Source organism: Oryzias melastigma, linkage group LG7 (genome assembly GCF_002922805.2).
Source record: "Oryzias melastigma strain HK-1 linkage group LG7, ASM292280v2, whole genome shotgun sequence".
NCBI classification, from domain to species: Eukaryota; Metazoa; Chordata; class Actinopteri; order Beloniformes; family Adrianichthyidae; genus Oryzias; species Oryzias melastigma.
In genome coordinates this window covers 30,978,289-30,996,941 of record NC_050518.1, presented here as the reverse complement: position 1 = coordinate 30,996,941, position 18,653 = coordinate 30,978,289, and the positions used below count along the sequence as shown (strand labels likewise).

General features: G+C 41.5%; 1 protein-coding gene across 1 annotated transcript in view; it reads left to right on the top strand.

The window, feature by feature from the left end:
- LOC112141047 (noelin) overlaps positions 1-14,191 on the top strand; it is a 16,016-nt gene extending 1,825 nt beyond the window's left edge. The window contains exons 2-6 of the mRNA XM_024264089.1: positions 5,973-6,122; positions 6,232-6,387; positions 6,480-6,699; positions 8,462-8,568; positions 11,430-14,191. Coding sequence (XP_024119857.1) covers positions 5,973-6,122; positions 6,232-6,387; positions 6,480-6,699; positions 8,462-8,568; positions 11,430-12,092 — 1,296 coding nt within the window. The 3' untranslated portion in view covers positions 12,093-14,191. The remainder of the gene's footprint in view (positions 1-5,972; positions 6,123-6,231; positions 6,388-6,479; positions 6,700-8,461; positions 8,569-11,429) is intronic.
- Positions 14,192-18,653: the final 4,462 nt, after the last annotated feature.

The window sequence follows — 18,653 nt, the reverse complement described above, 5'->3', positions numbered from 1 at the left end:
ATTCTTTGCTGATTTTGCAGATTTGCTCACCCAAAAGAGATTAACAGTTTGTCATCCTGATGGTATTTTTATTAGAACAGTGAGACAGAAAATCACAAAGAAAATCAAGAAACTCATTTCAAAGAATTTCAATTCATTTATCTGAGTTTCATTGAGGGAAATAATTATTAGATCCTCTAGTAACCATGAAGAGTTCTGGTTCACACAGACCAGCTAGACTCTCCCCATCAACCTGTCTCCTGAACTGAAGACACCTGTTTGAACCTGTAGAACAGACTCCTTCATCAGACTCCAAACTCTCCAACATGGAAAGACTAAAGAGTTTTCAGTGGATTTAGGGAGAAGATTGTAGACCTGAATGGACGACAACACCATCAGCAACAAGCTGGAGGTTAAAGGTCACAACTGTTGGAGCACTAATGGACTCTATGCACGGAGCTGTGTGACGTACTTCTGGTTTCAAGTAAAACCGCTCATTTACTTCAGACTGTGGCTATCTATGTGCGTGGACTTAGAAGACCTCTGTGTACTTTGCCTCGTAAGGTTTTATTTTAGTTATTTCTTACATGGTATGTTAGTTTGTAATTATGTGTATACACGACATCCAGAAAAAAAAAAGTTTGCCTTCCTGAAACACCCCACGCTCACAAAACGCTCTCCTGTCCTGTATGATCATGTGACTTCTTCAAATGAAACCTAGCTGGTAGAACATTTAAAACCTGTTCAACAGAACCTTTTAGGTGTAAATGAACTTTGAAGTGACTTTCGGACCACTGGTTCTACAGCTGATGATGAGGAGCCTCTGCCTTCTTCATGGAGTGATAACAATAACCTCGCCTTTTTATTAGATGTTTTAAGAAATGAATGACGTCTCAGACTGATTCTACCTGACACTGAACATGACATTTACACAAGTTTAGAAACACTCGGCTGTGGAGTAACTGAAACACAGCTAACGGGTCATAAAGATAAAGACAGTGATAATCCGACGTGTCTTTCATGCTAGTTAGCATTAGCCCAAATGAAAAGGGACAACAGTATTAACGTGTAATTTTGTAAAAACTGCAGTCAGTTCTGAAGTTTTTTTCTTGGCTGCACAGACCCGGAGGAAAGGTTAAGGTTAGGATTATGGATCTGGTTCGTGTATATATGCTCCAAATGGTTCCTGATAGTATCTGCAGCTGAGCTCTAGCTGCGTGTCAGCTAACGGTACATCATTAAATAATGCAACCTGTAACAGCATTTGGCTTTGAATTCAGATAATGGAACAAAGCAGAAATCTTCATCTTGCCTGCACCTAATATGTGTTGCCAGCATAAATTTCCATCAGTTTTAGAGCTGGTCATATGAAAATATGTGCAAATAACATCAGCCTTAGCAAGTTACCTTTGAAGTTTGCTATGTAGGACCACAAATACAATTGAAATCCCTTTTGCATTTTTATTTTGGAGTATTTTTCTAGCGAGATGGACAATGCGCCTAAAATTGTTTATAGTAACTCTTGGTAGCTCCAAAAAACATCTTTGAAGATCTAAATACTTCAATATTTCCACATAAACAACAGCCCACTGCCCCAACCGGAAACGACTGAGCGGTCATAAGGAAGTAGGTCGTGCATACAGCCCAATCGTTTCCGTGATCATGAGAACAGAGAGAAATGGTCCTAAAACAACAGCAGGAGTTAGTGGATGATCTGAAAGCAGCTGGAACCACAGTCACCAAGAAAACCACCAGGAAGACTTCACACCACAAGGGATTATCGTCTAGCAGAGATCAAGTCCTCCTGCTGAAGAAGACACTCGAGCAGATCCTCCTGAAGTTTGTCCATGAACACCTTCAGGATTCAGAGACAGACTGGAGAAGCTGCTGTGGTCAGATCAGACCAACATGGAGATCATTGGCATCAACCCAACCGTTTAGAGGAAGAGAAATGCTGTCTGTGACTCCACCATCCTCACTGTCAAGCATGGAGGTGGAAGCATCGTGGGTTGGGGTGTTCACTGTTTGAGTACTCTGAGAGAGAACCTCCTTCCCTCCTTGAAGTCCCCCTCTGATCATCATTTGGTCTATTGTCAAAGTGTTCTCAGTGGTCCTTTAATTATGGTTATGCCGTTTTAGGGAAAATCAGAAAGCCTGTGTCATTTTCTTGGACATAGTTTCTGCAGAGCAGCAGGAGTTCATTGGAAATTTACCCTTTGAATTTTGGGCCAGACTGTTGGTGAGGAGTAAGCCTGCCCCTTTCCCATCATCCAACTGTTTATCTGCTGTCCTGCTAGCTTACAGCCCCTCACAACCCTAAGCTAACATTAGCGGTGCAACAAAAATGATGATGAATATCGTTTCTATCCAGACGTACAGTTCTGATCTACATTCCTGCTCAGACCAGGAAAACAAAGATGTTTGTGGATCAAGTTGTCTACAAATAGATGCATCAGAATGGAGCAGGGCATGAACCTTGTGGCTTGCCATAATAAATAAGTCACACTTACAAGTTTACAAGGGTTTATTTCCTCTGTAGAAGTGATTGTGTGACTTAGAGATTCATGCTGACAGATGGAGGCGTGGACAGAGCTGACAGGTCTACTCTATCCCTAATGTTCATGTACCAGGACTGCTTCCTCACTTTGCTTTTCACAAAACTGTAGTTCACAAGCAGTGTCTGGTTTATATTAATAATTGATTTTCAGTCAATTTTTATTATTTTACAGTTTTTTGCTTCACATTTTTCAATTACAATTGTGAGTGTATGTCTCATAAACAGAGAGGAACAGCACCTGTCATCCTACGGCAGTCTCTTATTTAGTTGGTTTGTTGTGTCCTGAAATGTTTCTTCAGAGTTGTCCCAAACACAAACAGAAAGTACGTATACAAATTACAGATGGATACAATGAAAAGAAATATTAAACTGATATTAAATATTAAACTTCAGTTGTGCCAACATGTCAGTGCGTGTCTGCATGGCCATAACCAGCAGACCAAACGGCCCAGAGGAGGAGGAGGAGGAGGTGGTGGGTGATCAGCTGCAGCAACACGCATTCATATCACCATGTTACGTCCTGCTGCTGCTGTGCTGCACCTTTTCAACATGCTCTGCCATTCTGCTCACCTGGCAGGTGAGGTAAATGATCTTAATTAGCACCTGCCAGGTACTTAAGGCAGGCCGCCAGCATTTGGGTTTTTACTTTTTCTGTGATGGTTTTGTTTTGTTCTTTTTTTCCTCAGCAGTCTTACACTGCTGGGTTTTGTTATTTTAGTTTGGGGTTGGACCTTGGTAGTCTTGATTTGTGGGCTTTATTTGTTTTCTTTAGGTATTTTTGGTTTGGCAGACATTATCAGGAGCTGCTGACTCTGACGGTCGACGTGGCTGGATCAGCAGTCTCCATGAATTATTTTGTTTGTCCAAGTTCTCAATCCCTTTGTTTTGTCCTTTTCTGTTTGGACCAGCACATGATTTTTTTTATTTTTTGTTCTTCCATTTCAGAACACAGGATTTCTTTTATTTAATGCTACTCTAGGCATGTTTACATTAAAAGTGGGGTCATCTGGACCCCACAAGAGAGCACTAGGACTGTGTTCTTCCTCTTACAAGAGTCCAATTTTTATGTTATTGTCCGTTTTGTATTTATTCCTCTAGACCTGAGCCTGGTTTGCCCAGGGACGTAACAAGCTACCATCCAGGACCGTGGGCAGCAGTTTCACTTTGTACTGATTCAGCGGAGGCAATCATAATGCATGACAACTTAAGAGTATCCACTGTTATTCTATCAATCACTTTTTACGGGAAGCAAGGTGTAATGAATTGGTATTTTCACACTGAGCTGATTGGTCCACACCAGTTTCTTCTGACAGTTGATTTAAGCGTATCTAAGGGCGTTTTGTTTTTTCTTTTTCTCTTTTTTTAACTTTTTTCGTTTATGTCTGAAGGCATTAATTGATTTTGGTGATGCTGCATTGGAGTTGAGACATTATTTATGATAATTGTATTTCAAACATATTTAACCCTTGACCACCTGAGCTCCGGACTTTCTGTTCTTTGATTTACTGTAACTTTAGAATCTACTGGAATTACGTTGATCGTGAAAATGGTTGAAAAGTTGTAGTTTAAGATTTTGTGTTTAAGCGTCACTGACGACACCTCGGGTGTTAAAGGGTTAAAAGAACAGCACAATCAGTCTCACACAATAGGTCAGACAATGAAAATGTATAACAACCTTATTGCTAATAATGTTGTTAGTAATAACCATCATTCTCTGCATAATATACGATAGTAGCCACAAAACCAACATGGCTTCTGGACATAGTGCATTCCCTTCTTTGAATGTTTTGTTACTCATCCAAGTAGCTTCCCTCAGACTGATGAAGACTTGGATGAGTGGGAAACGTGTCAAGAAGAGAAAAGGTCCAGATGTCACGACTCAGCTTTAAGACTATTCCTAATGAAGCAAAACTAACATTCTAGGATAGGAGGGGTATGAATGTGAAACAGCAAACTGAGGTAAATCAACAATCAGAGAAGCAGTGTTAGCCTGTGAGCAAATGTTTGTGTGTTTGTGTCCTACGTGAACACCTTCAGCATACAGCAGTTGATGTGTTATGACAGAGGTCTGCAACCTGCAGCTCCAGATCCACATGTGTCTCTTTTATCTCTCCATTGTGGCTCCTTGGACAAACATAGAATAAGTCATGGAGACTGCTGATCCAGACATGTCGACCGTCAGAGTCAGCAGCTCCTGATAATGGCTGCATAACCAAAACTACCTAAAGAAAACAAATAAACAAAGCCTGAAAACTAAGACTACCAAGATCCAACCCCAAACTAAAATAACAAAACCCAGCAGAGTAAGACTGCTGCCCTTTTATGTAGGAAAATCTGTTGTTTTATAGTCTTGTTATTTGGATCTTGGGTCCCTAAATTATTCTATTCTATGCGGTTCTTTCAAGCCCAAATGGCTCTTTCACTGCTAAAGCATAGACTGTAGAAGAAACTGGACTGAGCAACCCCTCCCCCTTCTGTGTTCCATATAGGAAGTACCACTGGGTTGCAAAAAGGCCAAAGTCCCATTGACTTACATTGAGAAACAGACAGTTACAGGGAGTACAGAATTATTAGACAAGTTGTATTTTTGAGGATTAATTTTATTATTGAACAACAACCATGTTGTTAATTAACCTAAGCTGAATATTTTATTTTATATTTTATTCATTAAGTATATGAATGCATATTTAGATGAGGATTTACTCTGTAGAAATATATTTCACGTCTAAGGTTATGTGATTTGGACTTTTTTTAACGTTCTTTTCTTTTTTCACTGTTTTGATTGTAGCTTATAAATAATAAGTTGCGTATCATACGGAATGGTACAGCTCCTCCATAAAATCACCAACCAAAGTTTCATCTTCTTCACTTTTCCAGCTTCAGCCTGAATTAGACGCAGACGTCTGAGGAGCGCAAGACAAACTTGGACCTGGTGGTATCTTCAAACAGAAAAAAGATCCAGCTGTTCACTTGTTAGGATGGTTATTTATTTTAAATACAGCTGAACGCGCTTCTCACGTGCATCTGATCAGACTGTAACCCGGCAGCGCATGTGAAGTAACGCTGCGGCGCGCGAGGGGGGGGGTCAGCGGCGTCACCCAAATGCTCCTTTTATCTGGACAAAAAGGAATAAATGTAAGTAAATCCCAAAGGACCGCTGACAGAATCAAATGTTGGAATGGTTCTCCCTCAAAGGCTTCAGCAATGACTTGTACGATTCTCCGCCGTTTTTAAAGTAGAAGCTGTTTACATCTGCGGTCTCGTGGTCGAGGAAAGAGGCGGACGGTTGCAATAAACTCACTCCTTATTGGTGACAGTACTTCCTGTAGAGCTATTGCTCGAGAAGTCCACTATTTTTACAGTCAATGTGCTAGAGGTTGCCGACCCCTGTGTTATGGCCTTTCCTCAGCAGCTCCTCATCCTCGCTCTCTGACAGGTCGGTCCCGCAACCCCTGAGGAGGGCTGGCAGGTGTACAGCTCGGCGCAGGACTCTGATGGTCGGTGCGTCTGCACGGTTGTGGCTCCTCAGCAGACCGTCTGCTCCAGAGATGCTCGAAGCAAACAGCTGCGGCAGCTGCTGGAGAAGGTACGCAGCTGCTGCAGAGGGACAATCACACCCACAAATAACCCTTTGGTTGTCTTTAGGGGGCTGTGACAGAAGGCATCGTGTGGCATAATGGTTTCTTAATCTCCAGGTGCAGAACATGAGCCAATCCATCGAAGCTCTGGACCAGCGGACTCAGAAGGACCTGCAGTTTGTGGAAAAAATGGAGGTTCAGTTAAAAGGCCTGGAAGACAAATTCAAACAAGTGGAAGACGGACATGAGAGCAACAATGCCAGACAGTACAAGGTAGGCTTCACATTCTAGCTAATCAGCAGCCGTGTGTCCATGCAGCCTGGAGACGATGTTTGAAGAGGTTTGCTTTTCTCCATCCCTACCAGTTCATCAAAGCAAAGATGGAGGAGCTGCGTCCCCTCATACCAGTTCTGGAGGCCTACAAAGCAGATGCCCTGCTGGTCCAAAGGTTCAAAGAGGAGGTGGCAAATGTGACAGAGCTCTTGGGGTTGCTCCAGGAACAGCTGGGGGGCCTGGACTACCAGGAGCTCCATGGGCGGGTGATGAACCTGGAGGATCGGTTGAGGGCCTGCATGCAGAGGCTGGGTGGGTGTAAGCCACAAGATCATCAGACCACGTCATAAAAAATATTTACCTACTGGAACTTTTGAACCATTAATATAGAACGTAATTCCAGTAGATCCAAACCTCACCGCTTTTCTCCTACTGGAAATACGTTGATTGTGTTAGCAATTAAAAAAAATTACAGTAAATCAAAGATATATAAACACTGGAGCTCCGGTGTTAAAATCCTAACTCCACACTAGACTTTTACTTCAGAGAACTGATGCACCCAAATCTAAAAGAGACAAAAAAATAGCAGATTTCTAAATGTAAAAGTAAAATTATGTATGTTAGTTTGTAATTATGTGTATACACGACATCCAGAAAAAAAAAAGTTTGCCTTCCTGAAACACCCCACGCTCACAAAACGCTCTCCTGTCCTGTATGATCATGTGACTTCTTCAAATGAAACCTAGCTGGTAGAACATTTAAAACCTGTTCAACAGAACCTTTTAGGTGTAAATGAACTTTGAAGTGACTTTCAGACCACTGGTTCTACAGCTGATGATGAGGAGCCTCTGCCTTCTTCATGGAGTGATAACAATAACCTCGCCTTTTTATTAGATGTTTTAAGAAATGAATGACGTCTCAGACTGATTCTACCTGACACTGAACATGACATTTACACAAGTTTAGAAACACTCGGCTGTGGAGTAACTGAAACACAGCTAACGGGTCATAAAGATAAAGACAGTGAGAATCAGACGTGTCTTTCATGCTAGCTAGCATTAGCCCAAATGAAAAGTATTCACATGTAATTTTGTAAAAACTGCAGTCAGTTCTGAAGTTTTTTTCTTGGCTGCACAGACCCGGAGGAAAGGTTAAGGTTAGGATTATGGATCTGGTTCGTGTTTATGCTCCAAATGGTTCCTGATCACGGCCGCAGCTGCAGCAGCTGCATTACAGCTAACAGGACTTCATTAAATATTGTGACGTTTAGCTTTGGATTCACATAAAATACATGAAACAATGCAGCGATCTGCATCTTGACTGCACCTGTAACGTGTCACCAACATGAATGCCCATCAGTTTTAGAGCTGGTCGCACGTAAACATGCGCTAAAAATATTAGCATTGGCAAGTTACCCTCAAAGTTTGCTATGTAGGACGATAAATACAATTTAAAATCTTTTTGCATCTTTATTTTGGGGTATTTTACTAAAAAAACAAACAATGCGCCGAACATCATTTATAGTAACTCTTATTAGCTCTAAAAGACATCTTTTAAAGTCCAAACACTATTTCCACATAAACAACAGCCCACGGCTCCGACCGGAAATTAATGAGCAGTCAAAGGCTGAATGCGGAAGTAGGTCGTGCAAATAGTTGATTCTGAAACTTACATGGTTTGACCAATCACAAAATTCATATGTAATACCTCATTTCAACCTGCAGGGAGCAGCACACAGACAGTTCTTGACTATATTTTGAGGAATTAAGCAGTTTTATTTCAATTTGTCAAAGATTTGGCAATGACCAACAGACAGCACTTTTAAAGCCCCATTTATAGAAGTCAACAGACAAAAAAAATGATTTAGGGTTTGGTTACCTCTTAACAGCACCTGTTTGAACTGGTGTCTTCATGATGAACAATTTTTTTAAGCAATCATCTGGTGTTTCATTTGAATAAGTTTAGTGAATTTTGAGAAGAAATTCTGTAATGTTTTAAACTGTCTTTCTTTTTCAAAGTGCTGCAGCTTCAGGTCATCTCACTGCACCTCTGAATGCTGATGTGTGTTTTCCAGCCTGCGGGAAGCTGACAGGAATCTCCGAGCCCGTCACCATCAAGACCTCTGGATCCAGGTTTGGATCGTGGATGACTGACCCACTGTCACCAGCCGGAGACAACAGAGTGAGTGGCAGTGCTTAATGGTTTCTAGCTTTAGGCTGGAAACAAGAATTCTGTTCAGTCTGGTGACTTCAGACAAATCTTAGCTTTAAATCTCTTGATTTAGCATGAATGGAAGCCTTTTCAAAGTAGAAACCTACAGGAAGTTCTGGGAGAGGGCAGACAAACTGAACAGACAAGGGAATGGAAACAACCAAGTACCAAATACTGCTGTGTGTTCCGGATCATCAGGGGTAAACAAAATCTGGTTCACTTTAAGCAAACTACATGACCACGAGAAAGTGGTTTGAGAAGGTCTTCAACCGAGTCCCATGTTTAAAAGTCCAGCATTACGCCTCAAAGGTGTGTAGAAGACAGGGTAAAAACGTTTTCACTGATCAATTATCTATTCAGGATTACCTAGAGGAGGGGTCGTTCCACTGCTTTGATCTTATCTGAGCTTTTGCATTATTGGACTGTTTTTTTGATTGGCAGGGAGGTAGACCCACTTTGTCCTCCCATTGACTGTATATAAGAACTGGACTGGCTGAATGCGATGTCACCCATAAAAAAGGGTTTACTTCTGGTTAGGGATGCAGCGATTCAGTCAAGCCTCGATTTGATTCGATTCACAGTTTTAAAGTCACAATTCCATTTTTTTTTCTCATCACAATGAATTAAAGGTATTTTAAGGCCAAGTATGTTTTCTTTTTTCACCTTACATTAAACTGTCTGTATTCCTACTACCAGAAAGGACAAATAAACAAATATACAGAATACTGAAATGATCCCAAATCCTTTCAAACGCGGTTCATGTTGTGCTCCATGTGTGACAGACCGTTCCGCTCAACCCCAGCCACTGAGCGCGCACCTGCACTCAGCACCAATGACCGTTCTTGCAGGGAAAAATAACAGAGGACTAAATAGAGTTGATAAAAAGAGCACGGCTCCCGGGAAGAAGTCAGAAGGGAAACAGTGGTGAAGATGCATCCTCACCAAGACTGTTGTCACGATAGATCGGTCAAAGTTACAGTAAAGTTGGGATGAAAATGTAAAGTTTTTGCTTGAATTTGTGTTGCAATTGTAACATGATGAAATCCTGGAGGGACTGATTTATGTGAAACTTTTAAATCCAAAGGAGCTTTGAGAATTTCCCAGGAGCGAAGTGCAGTCCGTCACGCACACACTCAGTGAGCCCAAATGAAGAAATGTCATCAGCTCTGGATTTTTCTAAATTTAGGCACAGGCCGAGACAAATGTTTTAATTTGCAGCATTGCTGAACATGTTGACAAGTTTGACTGTTTTTTAGCGATGCACAAAGAATTGTTACACCTTTACTTCTGGCTCCAGCCAAATGATTCTGTTGCCATATTTGTTTGATATTGATGTTGCTATTTTGCAGCCAGATGTCATCAATAAGAAATGATAATAATAAGCAGTGATTGGTCTGAGTTGGTCTGTTGGTCTCAGAAAACTCAAATGTTTGATTGACAGATTCTCCTGACCCCACATTCAGTGTTGGACCAGCAACCTCACTGCTGATTGGCACCAGTAGTTGCCATAGAAACTTTGATTCAGACCAACTCGGACCAATCACTGTTTACGGCCCTCGCCTGGCTCCAAATGCCTGTACCACGGAACAGATGGGAGCTGAATTGACTTTAATTGGTTGGAGCCAGAAGTCAGCCGTTATGTATGGATGATGTCAAACTCACTCAGTCCAGTTCTGCTAAACCAGTGGTCGGAAACCTTTACCGGGAAAAGAGCCGTTTGGGCTCGTTTTCTACTGATCAAAACCTAGAATGAGCCGTATAATCTTACTTTAGGCTTTAAGAAATTTGGATTTGCATTCATGACCTTCTTTTTTTAATAATGGATATGAATTTTGTCTATTTTTAGGACAAACAAAAGCAAAAATATAAAAATAATCTAGCATCTCTCAAAATGTGATTTTTCTATTTTTTTACTTATTTTCAAAATTAAAGCTGCTCTGTGCCAAACAGAATCATCTCAGTGCAGCTCTGGAAAGCTAGTAACCAATGTTGTTCAGGATAAGATAATATATGCATTTAACTTATAAAAGATCAAACTTTTTACCAAAGTTTCTCTTCCATATAAATCTGTTCATTCTGGAGGTAGAGTTGAACAAACAAGACGTCTTCAGGTCAACAGGATGTAAAAACCTACATAGTTTATCATCTATGTGAACCTCAGACATCAATTTATACATTTAACTCATCTAAATGTAATAAATGCTAATTAAGTAATCCTTAAAGTAAAAAAATGCTATTTTGTTTTTATTTTCTTTTTATTCTTCTTTTTCTCCTCTTTGTCCTCAGCAGTCTTACACTGCTGGGTTTTGTTATTTTAGTTTGTGGTTGGATCTTGGTAGTCTTAGTTTTCAGGCTTTGTTTATTTGTTTTCTTTAGATAGTTTTGGTTAATCAGACATTATCAGGAGCTGCTGACTCTGACGGTCGACATGTCTGGATCAGCAGTCTCCATGACTTATTCTGTTTGTCTGAGGAGCCACCATGGAGAGATCAAAGAGACACAGGTTGTAGACTCCTGTCCGAAACAGTCAGTGGTCTCAAAATTAACAGACTTGTCAGCATAAGCACAAGTTTTGTCATTGGGACGGGGGGTGGGGGGGTCAGAGTAGCCAGTAAAACCCAGATGTACCTGTAGTTTTTCCATTTCTCATTAAAAAAAAAAACTTTGTGTCACTTCCCTTCTATATGGAGGCAAAAGTACAAGATAGTCAGGACTATTCTGGCAGAGAAGAAGAAGGGAGACCACACTGTGGAAAAGGAGAACCAGAACCAGAACCAGAACCATGAAGCTCTTACAGCAGGAAATGACAGATTTGGTTTCTTCTTTTCAAGGTGTGGTACATGGATGGTTACCACAACAACCGCTTTGTGAGGGAGTACCAGTCCATGTATGACTTCATGATGTCGGATAACTTCACCTCCCACCGCCTGCCCCACCCCTGGTCTGGAACCGGTCAAGTGGTTTACAATGGATCCATCTACTACAACAAGTTTCAGAGCCACACCATCATCAAGTTTGACTTCAGCACGTCGCTCATCAGCCGCTCCCGACAGCTGGACTTTGCCGGTTACAACAACATGTACCATTACTCTTGGGGGGGGCACTCTGACATCGACCTCATGGTGGATGAGGGGGGGCTCTGGGCCGTGTACGCAACTAATCAGAATGCTGGAAACATCGTTCTCAGCCAGTTAAACCCCAACACGTTACAGATTATCCGCAGCTGGACCACCAACCACCCGAAACGCAGTGCTGGCGAGTCCTTCATGATCTGTGGAACTTTGTACGTCACTAACGGATACTCTGGTGGAACCAAAGTGTACTACGCCTACTCCACCAACTCCTCCACCTATGAGTACATTGATATTCCCCTCACCAATAAGTATAGCCATCTTTCCATGCTTGACTACAACCCCAGAGACAGGGCTCTTTATGCTTGGAACAACGGCCACCAAGTCCTTTATAACGTCACGCTTTATCACATAATCCAGTAAGGTGTAAACCAGTGCAGCGAGTCCTTCACAGCGTTGCTGCTCCAAACCTGAAATGATTGGAATTCAAGACTCACACCCCTCGCTAGGACTCTGCGATTTAGCCATTCCCCGTTGAATGGGCGAGCAAACTAATCAGGTCAACCCGTGTTCTTCCAGGAGCGAGGGAGGTCCAGAAGTTCACTGCAAGCAGGACCTACTGGTTTTACCCTTTAACTCTGCAGCTCTGGCTCCAGCACTGATGCTCTTTAGACTATCGTAACTCTTCAACCAAATGACCTAATGCCAGTGGATTCTGAAGCGCAGAAAAGCAGCCTTGTGCTGGTATGCAACACTTTGTTAGTAATGTGTTGCTTAACGGTGCAAAGCTGATATAAAAAGCTGCTTTCCTCTGTTTCCAAATCAGCTGAACGGTTGAGGAGTGATGATAAGTCCGAGCATGTTAAAGGGTTAATCAAACCAGTTGTTGACATGTTGGGCACACTGCTCACTCACATTAACGCAATAGTTGCCACATTCAGGAGTTCCATGCATGTCATACTAGCCACAACCAGTCCAAGCCATGAAACTGAGACATGGTCAGAGTGTGCTCTTCATGCAGTTGTATTAAAAGAAGACAGGGATTTCTCTGAGATGGAGGTAGCTAATGCTAATGCAAATGCTAACCCACTGCTTCCCAATCTGGACCAAATCAAAGACCTCTCTCAGTCCTGGAACTCCACACTGAGTGCTGGACTGTTAACTTCTTGTGTGACTGCATACTTCTACGAAACCAATGTGAAGTTTTTCTTTTAGCACCTGCCAACAGCAGAGATCTTTGTCACAAATGCATGGAACACCTGCAACCAGACGGAGGCAGAACTCTACGCTTTTTATGATAGTTTTTGTCAGTGGGTGTTTTTTATCGCCTATAAAAGGTAGTATTTACTCTCACCTAAATATGATAGCAATGTCTTTTCTTACTGTTGTGTATCGAGTAGCAATACAGACTGTTTTTCTCTTTTACAGTAGATTAAGGAATCAGCTGGAGACTTTCCCCCCATACATCCATCCATTTTCTTAACGCACTGCAACCCTTTCAGGGTGCCGGAGCCTAACCCGGCTACTGTTGGGCGAAGGCGGGGTACGCCCTGGCCAGGTTGCCAGTCTGCCGCAGGGCCACAGTCACCTCTAGGGACAGTTTTAGAGTAATCAGTTAACCTGTGAAGCATGTTTTTGGAGAGTGAGAGGACGTTGGAGTCCTCAAAGAAAACTCACACATGCACGGGGAGAACGTGCGTACGCCACACAGAACGGACCCCGTCAGGACCTTTCTGTGCTAAACCGAGAACAGAGAGATCCCTGTGAGGAGAAAAGCACTAACCACTGCGGCACCGTGCTGTCCTTTTCCCTACATCTTTTCTCATAATTTTTTCAAAAATCTCACCATTCGCCCCACACAGGTTTCTGATTCCTTTGCTGCTGCAAACAGCACTTGGGTTTCTTCTCCCACATTTTCTTCTTCTGACGAGGAACTTGAGAGGGATTTGTCATCGCTTCACCCTCCCTCCAGCTTCCCTCCTCAAACGGATCAGCGTTTGCGGGAGATCCAAAGCTTCCTGAACGCCTCAGGTCGGAATGTGGCGAGTCTCTCTCTCCAGTGGGCCTCTGAAGCCCTTCTTCAGGTCAGGCCTCCCTCAGCCACCATCAGAGTTTACTGGCTATGCTGTTGTTTAAGGTTGCATGTGATCATTATCGTACCGTACGATGAGTTCAGTATTGATCTGTGTGCAAACACGCCGCCATGACTCGTAGCCTGTTCTGGTCTCAGCCGCCGTGACAGCCTCTCCTGAACTTTAAAGGCTCCTCGTCATTTGTGGTACTTCTGTTGCAGCATAGCTTCACTTAGATCACAGGTTTGTGTAAATGGTACGTGACTGTGAATATATGACCACAAGAATACACAAGTGTGTGCTAACAAAGTAAAAAAAGTGTGAGTGTTTGTGCTTTGTTGGTTGGGTTTGTACTGTGTTAGATGTGTTTTCTTTCATTAACATTCATACCTTAAGCTTTAGTTTGAAGCAAATGAGAAATATCTGTTAAAATATACGTTAATGCTGACAGGAGGTGTTTCCTTGACTGCACTCAGTATCTTCCCTTCACCTTTTAGCATGTTTGGGATTTCAAAGCAAAACTTACTGTTGCTGGAGACCATAGCTGGAACTGCACAGACGATCAAAGGAATTTTCATTATGTATTACCGAAATTTAGGTCTGGATCAGATTTATCCAGATAAAACTTGAAAGACAAGCAACACCCAAAGAGCTTCACCAGACTCTACAGGACAGTAATAAGAATAATTTTATTTGAAGCATTTTCAAATCACCCAAGGACACTTTACGGTAAAATAGCATTAATATAATAAAATAGTACACATAAAAGCAAGGCACAATAGTAAAATAGCAATCGATAGAAAAGATGAGAAACTACAGGAAGATATAAATGGATGGAAAACAAGACAAACTAGAAAAGTTGCATAACCTACGATAATGCTAGTGTGAATGTCTTTTGCAGAATCTGGTCAGTGAAGTTTTTCCTCTGAAAAAGCTAAAGCAATTTACTCTAATTGCTTAAGGGTTTACTGAAAAAGAAAACACTATTTGCAAAGTGCTTAATTTGCTATAATATTTTAAATGTTGTTAAAGAACTACAAAATACTGCTGAAGTTGGCCTAAAAACGCTTAAAAATCCTCAATACAGGCCAAATTCACAAAACATTTAGTGTGTTGTTTAAATATAAGCTAAACTCCAAAATAACCTAAAAATCCTCAGTAAATGCCAAATTATAATTATTATTGTTCAATATTTTTAAAAAACTTTAAAGTTTATGAATATCAAAATACAAGCAGAAATGTCCTGAACGAGCTGAACGTTCTGATACCAAGATTGATGAAATCTCTGAAAGTGTGATTGAGTTTTTACGTGCCGAAAAACGTATGGAAAGGAGCAGGAGAGTCACTGGTGTGAACGCCGTAATGCATTCACACAACTAAAACTACACAATGTGCCAAAACAAAATGATCAGAAGAAAAGCTTTAGTCATCAAAACTATCACACGACTGTCTGTCATGAAATGAATGAATCCCCTCATTCTTGAGACGTCTTTTGCTCAAGTCTGATCACAGCCGAACACCAATGACATTACAGTTCCTCACGATAAAAGCCAAGAAACAATAAACTGCAATAATTTTCACTTTGAGTCACGTGACCAAATAATTTTGTAGTCATTTTAAAACCAATTTTAAAATGTGTTTTTACTGTGTTTCTTTGAGATTTATGAACAAGAAGTGGGTTTCATGTCTGATCTGGTCAATCCAGCCCTGTTCACACACAAGAGCGCCGCACACACCTCTACAAGAAAAATGACGTACATCAGCTTACATCCTCACACACAATGTCTTTTACTTCAGATCTCCATCTTTGCACAGGTAGTAAACAAATGGACTAATGAGATAAACAAAAGAATGTTTGGATTCTGCAGCTTGAATGTAAACAGTTAATTCTGTATAGAGTTCATCAGCACAAAGTTGTGCATAAATACACAAGTGTTTGTTGTTTCTTTTCTTTTCTTTTAAAGCTGCCCAGCAGTCGAAGTTTATAGTGTCACCACCCATGAAACAGGAGTCTTCTTCCTCTGTGGTCATGCAGAAGACAGGAAGAGATTGACCCGACCATGGCGTCAGGTCTGACTCCTTTCCAGATGAGAGGTGAAACCTCAGTACTGCCAGGTGACCGTGGAGCAGCAGGGTTGTGGTTGTGATTCTGGAATGTGTAGAAGAGAAGTGTTAATAAAGTTGTGCAGCTTGATGGATCCTGAAGTCTGTCCTTTTTGTATCTTTTGTGATGCTCTCTGCTGACTACAATTTTCATATAAAAATAACCCAAAGTAATAGTATAAAAACAAGCACAAAAATTGAAATTAAAAGCATAGCTGACCAGATAAATCCAAGAAAGAGGAATAAACACTTCAATGGACAAAAGCAGAAACAGACTGTCAGGATTTTGTTCAAGCCCCGCCCCCCTCTGGCTTTCACTGCCATATCCCTGCTGGAGCACGGAAGGAATGTCACCCCGTGATCCAGACGCTGTTAGCAGTGGACCGGCAGTGGACCGGCCGAGACGTGGCAGCAGAACAGACGCACATGCGCGCGGTACTACGCAGAAAACATTTTTGAACTGCACAAAAATGTAGACCGCAGGTGAGTGTGTGTGGTACAGCGGTACAGCCGTGCAATGGTTGTGAAACAGGAGTGCAACAGCAGTTTCAGTGCGAGATCAGGCCGTAGAGTGATCGCTGACACACGCGCTTGGAATTCGGCGTTCGTGCGCAGCTGTAGCACGGATGTTTCCCCTCTGCGTTTGCACCACTGCCTACCGCTTCTGTTTAGCGGCTGAGCGTGGGAGGACGCGCTCACACGTGATTAAGCAGTGCTCTGGCAGTGGAGTGGACTCCAGTGTCTGTATCACTGCTATTCCACGAACATGCATAAAGTTAGTGCATCTAAGCGCGTGTGGAGGATTTTCCACATTTTTTTTCACCAAATCCTGTGGGACTGGGACTCAGATTCTGTCATGTTCTGTTTTCTCTGTCAGTCTCAGTTCAGGGTTCAGTTTATGTCATCCACAGCCGTCTTCATTGAGTTCATCAACCTCAGTGTATTTAGGTGTCTGGTTTTCAGTTCTTCAAGTTTTGGTTACTTTATTAAATTTATTAAGTTCCTTTCACCAAGCCTGGTCTCCTGCGTTTGAGTCCTCCACCTCCATTTCATGGCAGAATGACTTGACCACCTTGGATCCAGCAGAACGTGTACTGCAGTGGTGGTACAGAGATTACTGGTTAAATTATTGACAGATCAAAAACCATTCCTTACCTAACAAGTGACTAAATGACCTTCCAGACATTATTTAGTTCTTCTCCTGAACTGAAATGATTCAAATGTAGACGTTCGCATTAACTCTGCAGATATTTTCTCTCTGTTCTACCGCTGCAGCTGTGTTGATCTTCTCGATGAAAATGTGTTTGTAGTCGGCATATGCTTGAAGGAACACATCAATCAATCTGTCACTGGAAGTATAAAGCCAGAAGGTGTTTGTTCCCGTTGCCATGGTGAATCGTGCTGTCTTTGCTCTATTGATCAGCAGAGCCAGGCACCTGATTCTGAGTCCAACTACTTCAAGTTGATTGAATCAACTCCTTTCAGCTGTTCTGAAACCCAAAACTCTGAGGTTGCGAATTTTGAGTCAGAGAACTCTGAGTTCAGGTTTGAACTCTGTATTTGTTAAACCTGCTTCTTGAAACGGGCCCCTGCAGCCTTAATCAAGCCACGCCGCACCACGTTTGTTTGTTTGTTAAGGATCCCCATTAGTTAATGGACATGCCAGCAGCTAATCTTCCTGGGGTCCCACTCTCTTAAGGCCACAAATGCAATATATAAACAAACAGAAACACACGTACATGTATACACTCTCCACAACAATGTAAGCAAAAATAATACAACAATAGAACAATAACAATTAAAACAAAAAATACAGACAAAAACACATAATACTCCACAATCACCCTGGTTCAGTCCAGATTCAAAAGTCTGAATTCAGGGCATGACATCATGCAGCGACATTTTAAAACCAGCAAAACATCCAGTTCCAGTCTAATACTGCCTCTTCATCCTTCTTATGTGAAAATAAAGTCTCAGTCTTTCAGAACATATAACTGTATTCATTTGTGTAATTCAATATTGGGACCATTCCCTGACCATGACTAGTCTGACACACAGGTGATAGAAATCGACTCTTCCTTGATTGTCGTGTAGCGTGTTGATGCACATCACTGCAACAACCTGAAACGTTTCTCTGAAAGGAAGACAATAGAGAGATCAGGTCATAAACCAGATTTTACTTCCACTAGGAGAGCAGACAGAGAATGTTGAAACCAGTCTCCACTCCGGTCTGAAGGCCCTCCGTCTAAATCCTCCTTCATCCTCGAATCACATGAAGTCTACATATGTATCGCTGATGTGGATTTGTGATGGTTGATGATGGTTCTTCAAGTTCTTCATCTCAGCTTCTCACACATTCATCTGGAGGGTCGGCTCCTGTTAGTTGATAGATGTACATGACCTCAAGCAGTTAAGACAAGGAGATTAAAAATTGAGTAGTTAAAATCAAATATTTGATAAATGTATGTACAAAACTAACAGTAATATACTGGCAAAGCAATCCTATGAAGTACTAACACGTTTTGATCTATTTCATCTGTACCTGCTGGTTTTAATTTGATTGATTTTAAGATGTCCTCAACAACGGTTAAACTCACTTTTTCAAATTTAGATTTACACAGCTTGTTATTTATAATTGTATCTTTAATGATTTGACAGGATGATTGAGTTGTATGTTTGTAAATAATATTTTCTGTTTGAATTTTCCTTTTTAAAATAATCATCTAAATAGTTTGATATAACTCTAGGTTTTGTCAAGAATTATCCATTTACTTCCAAAAAAGTTGGAGTGGACTTAGCTTTTCGTTCT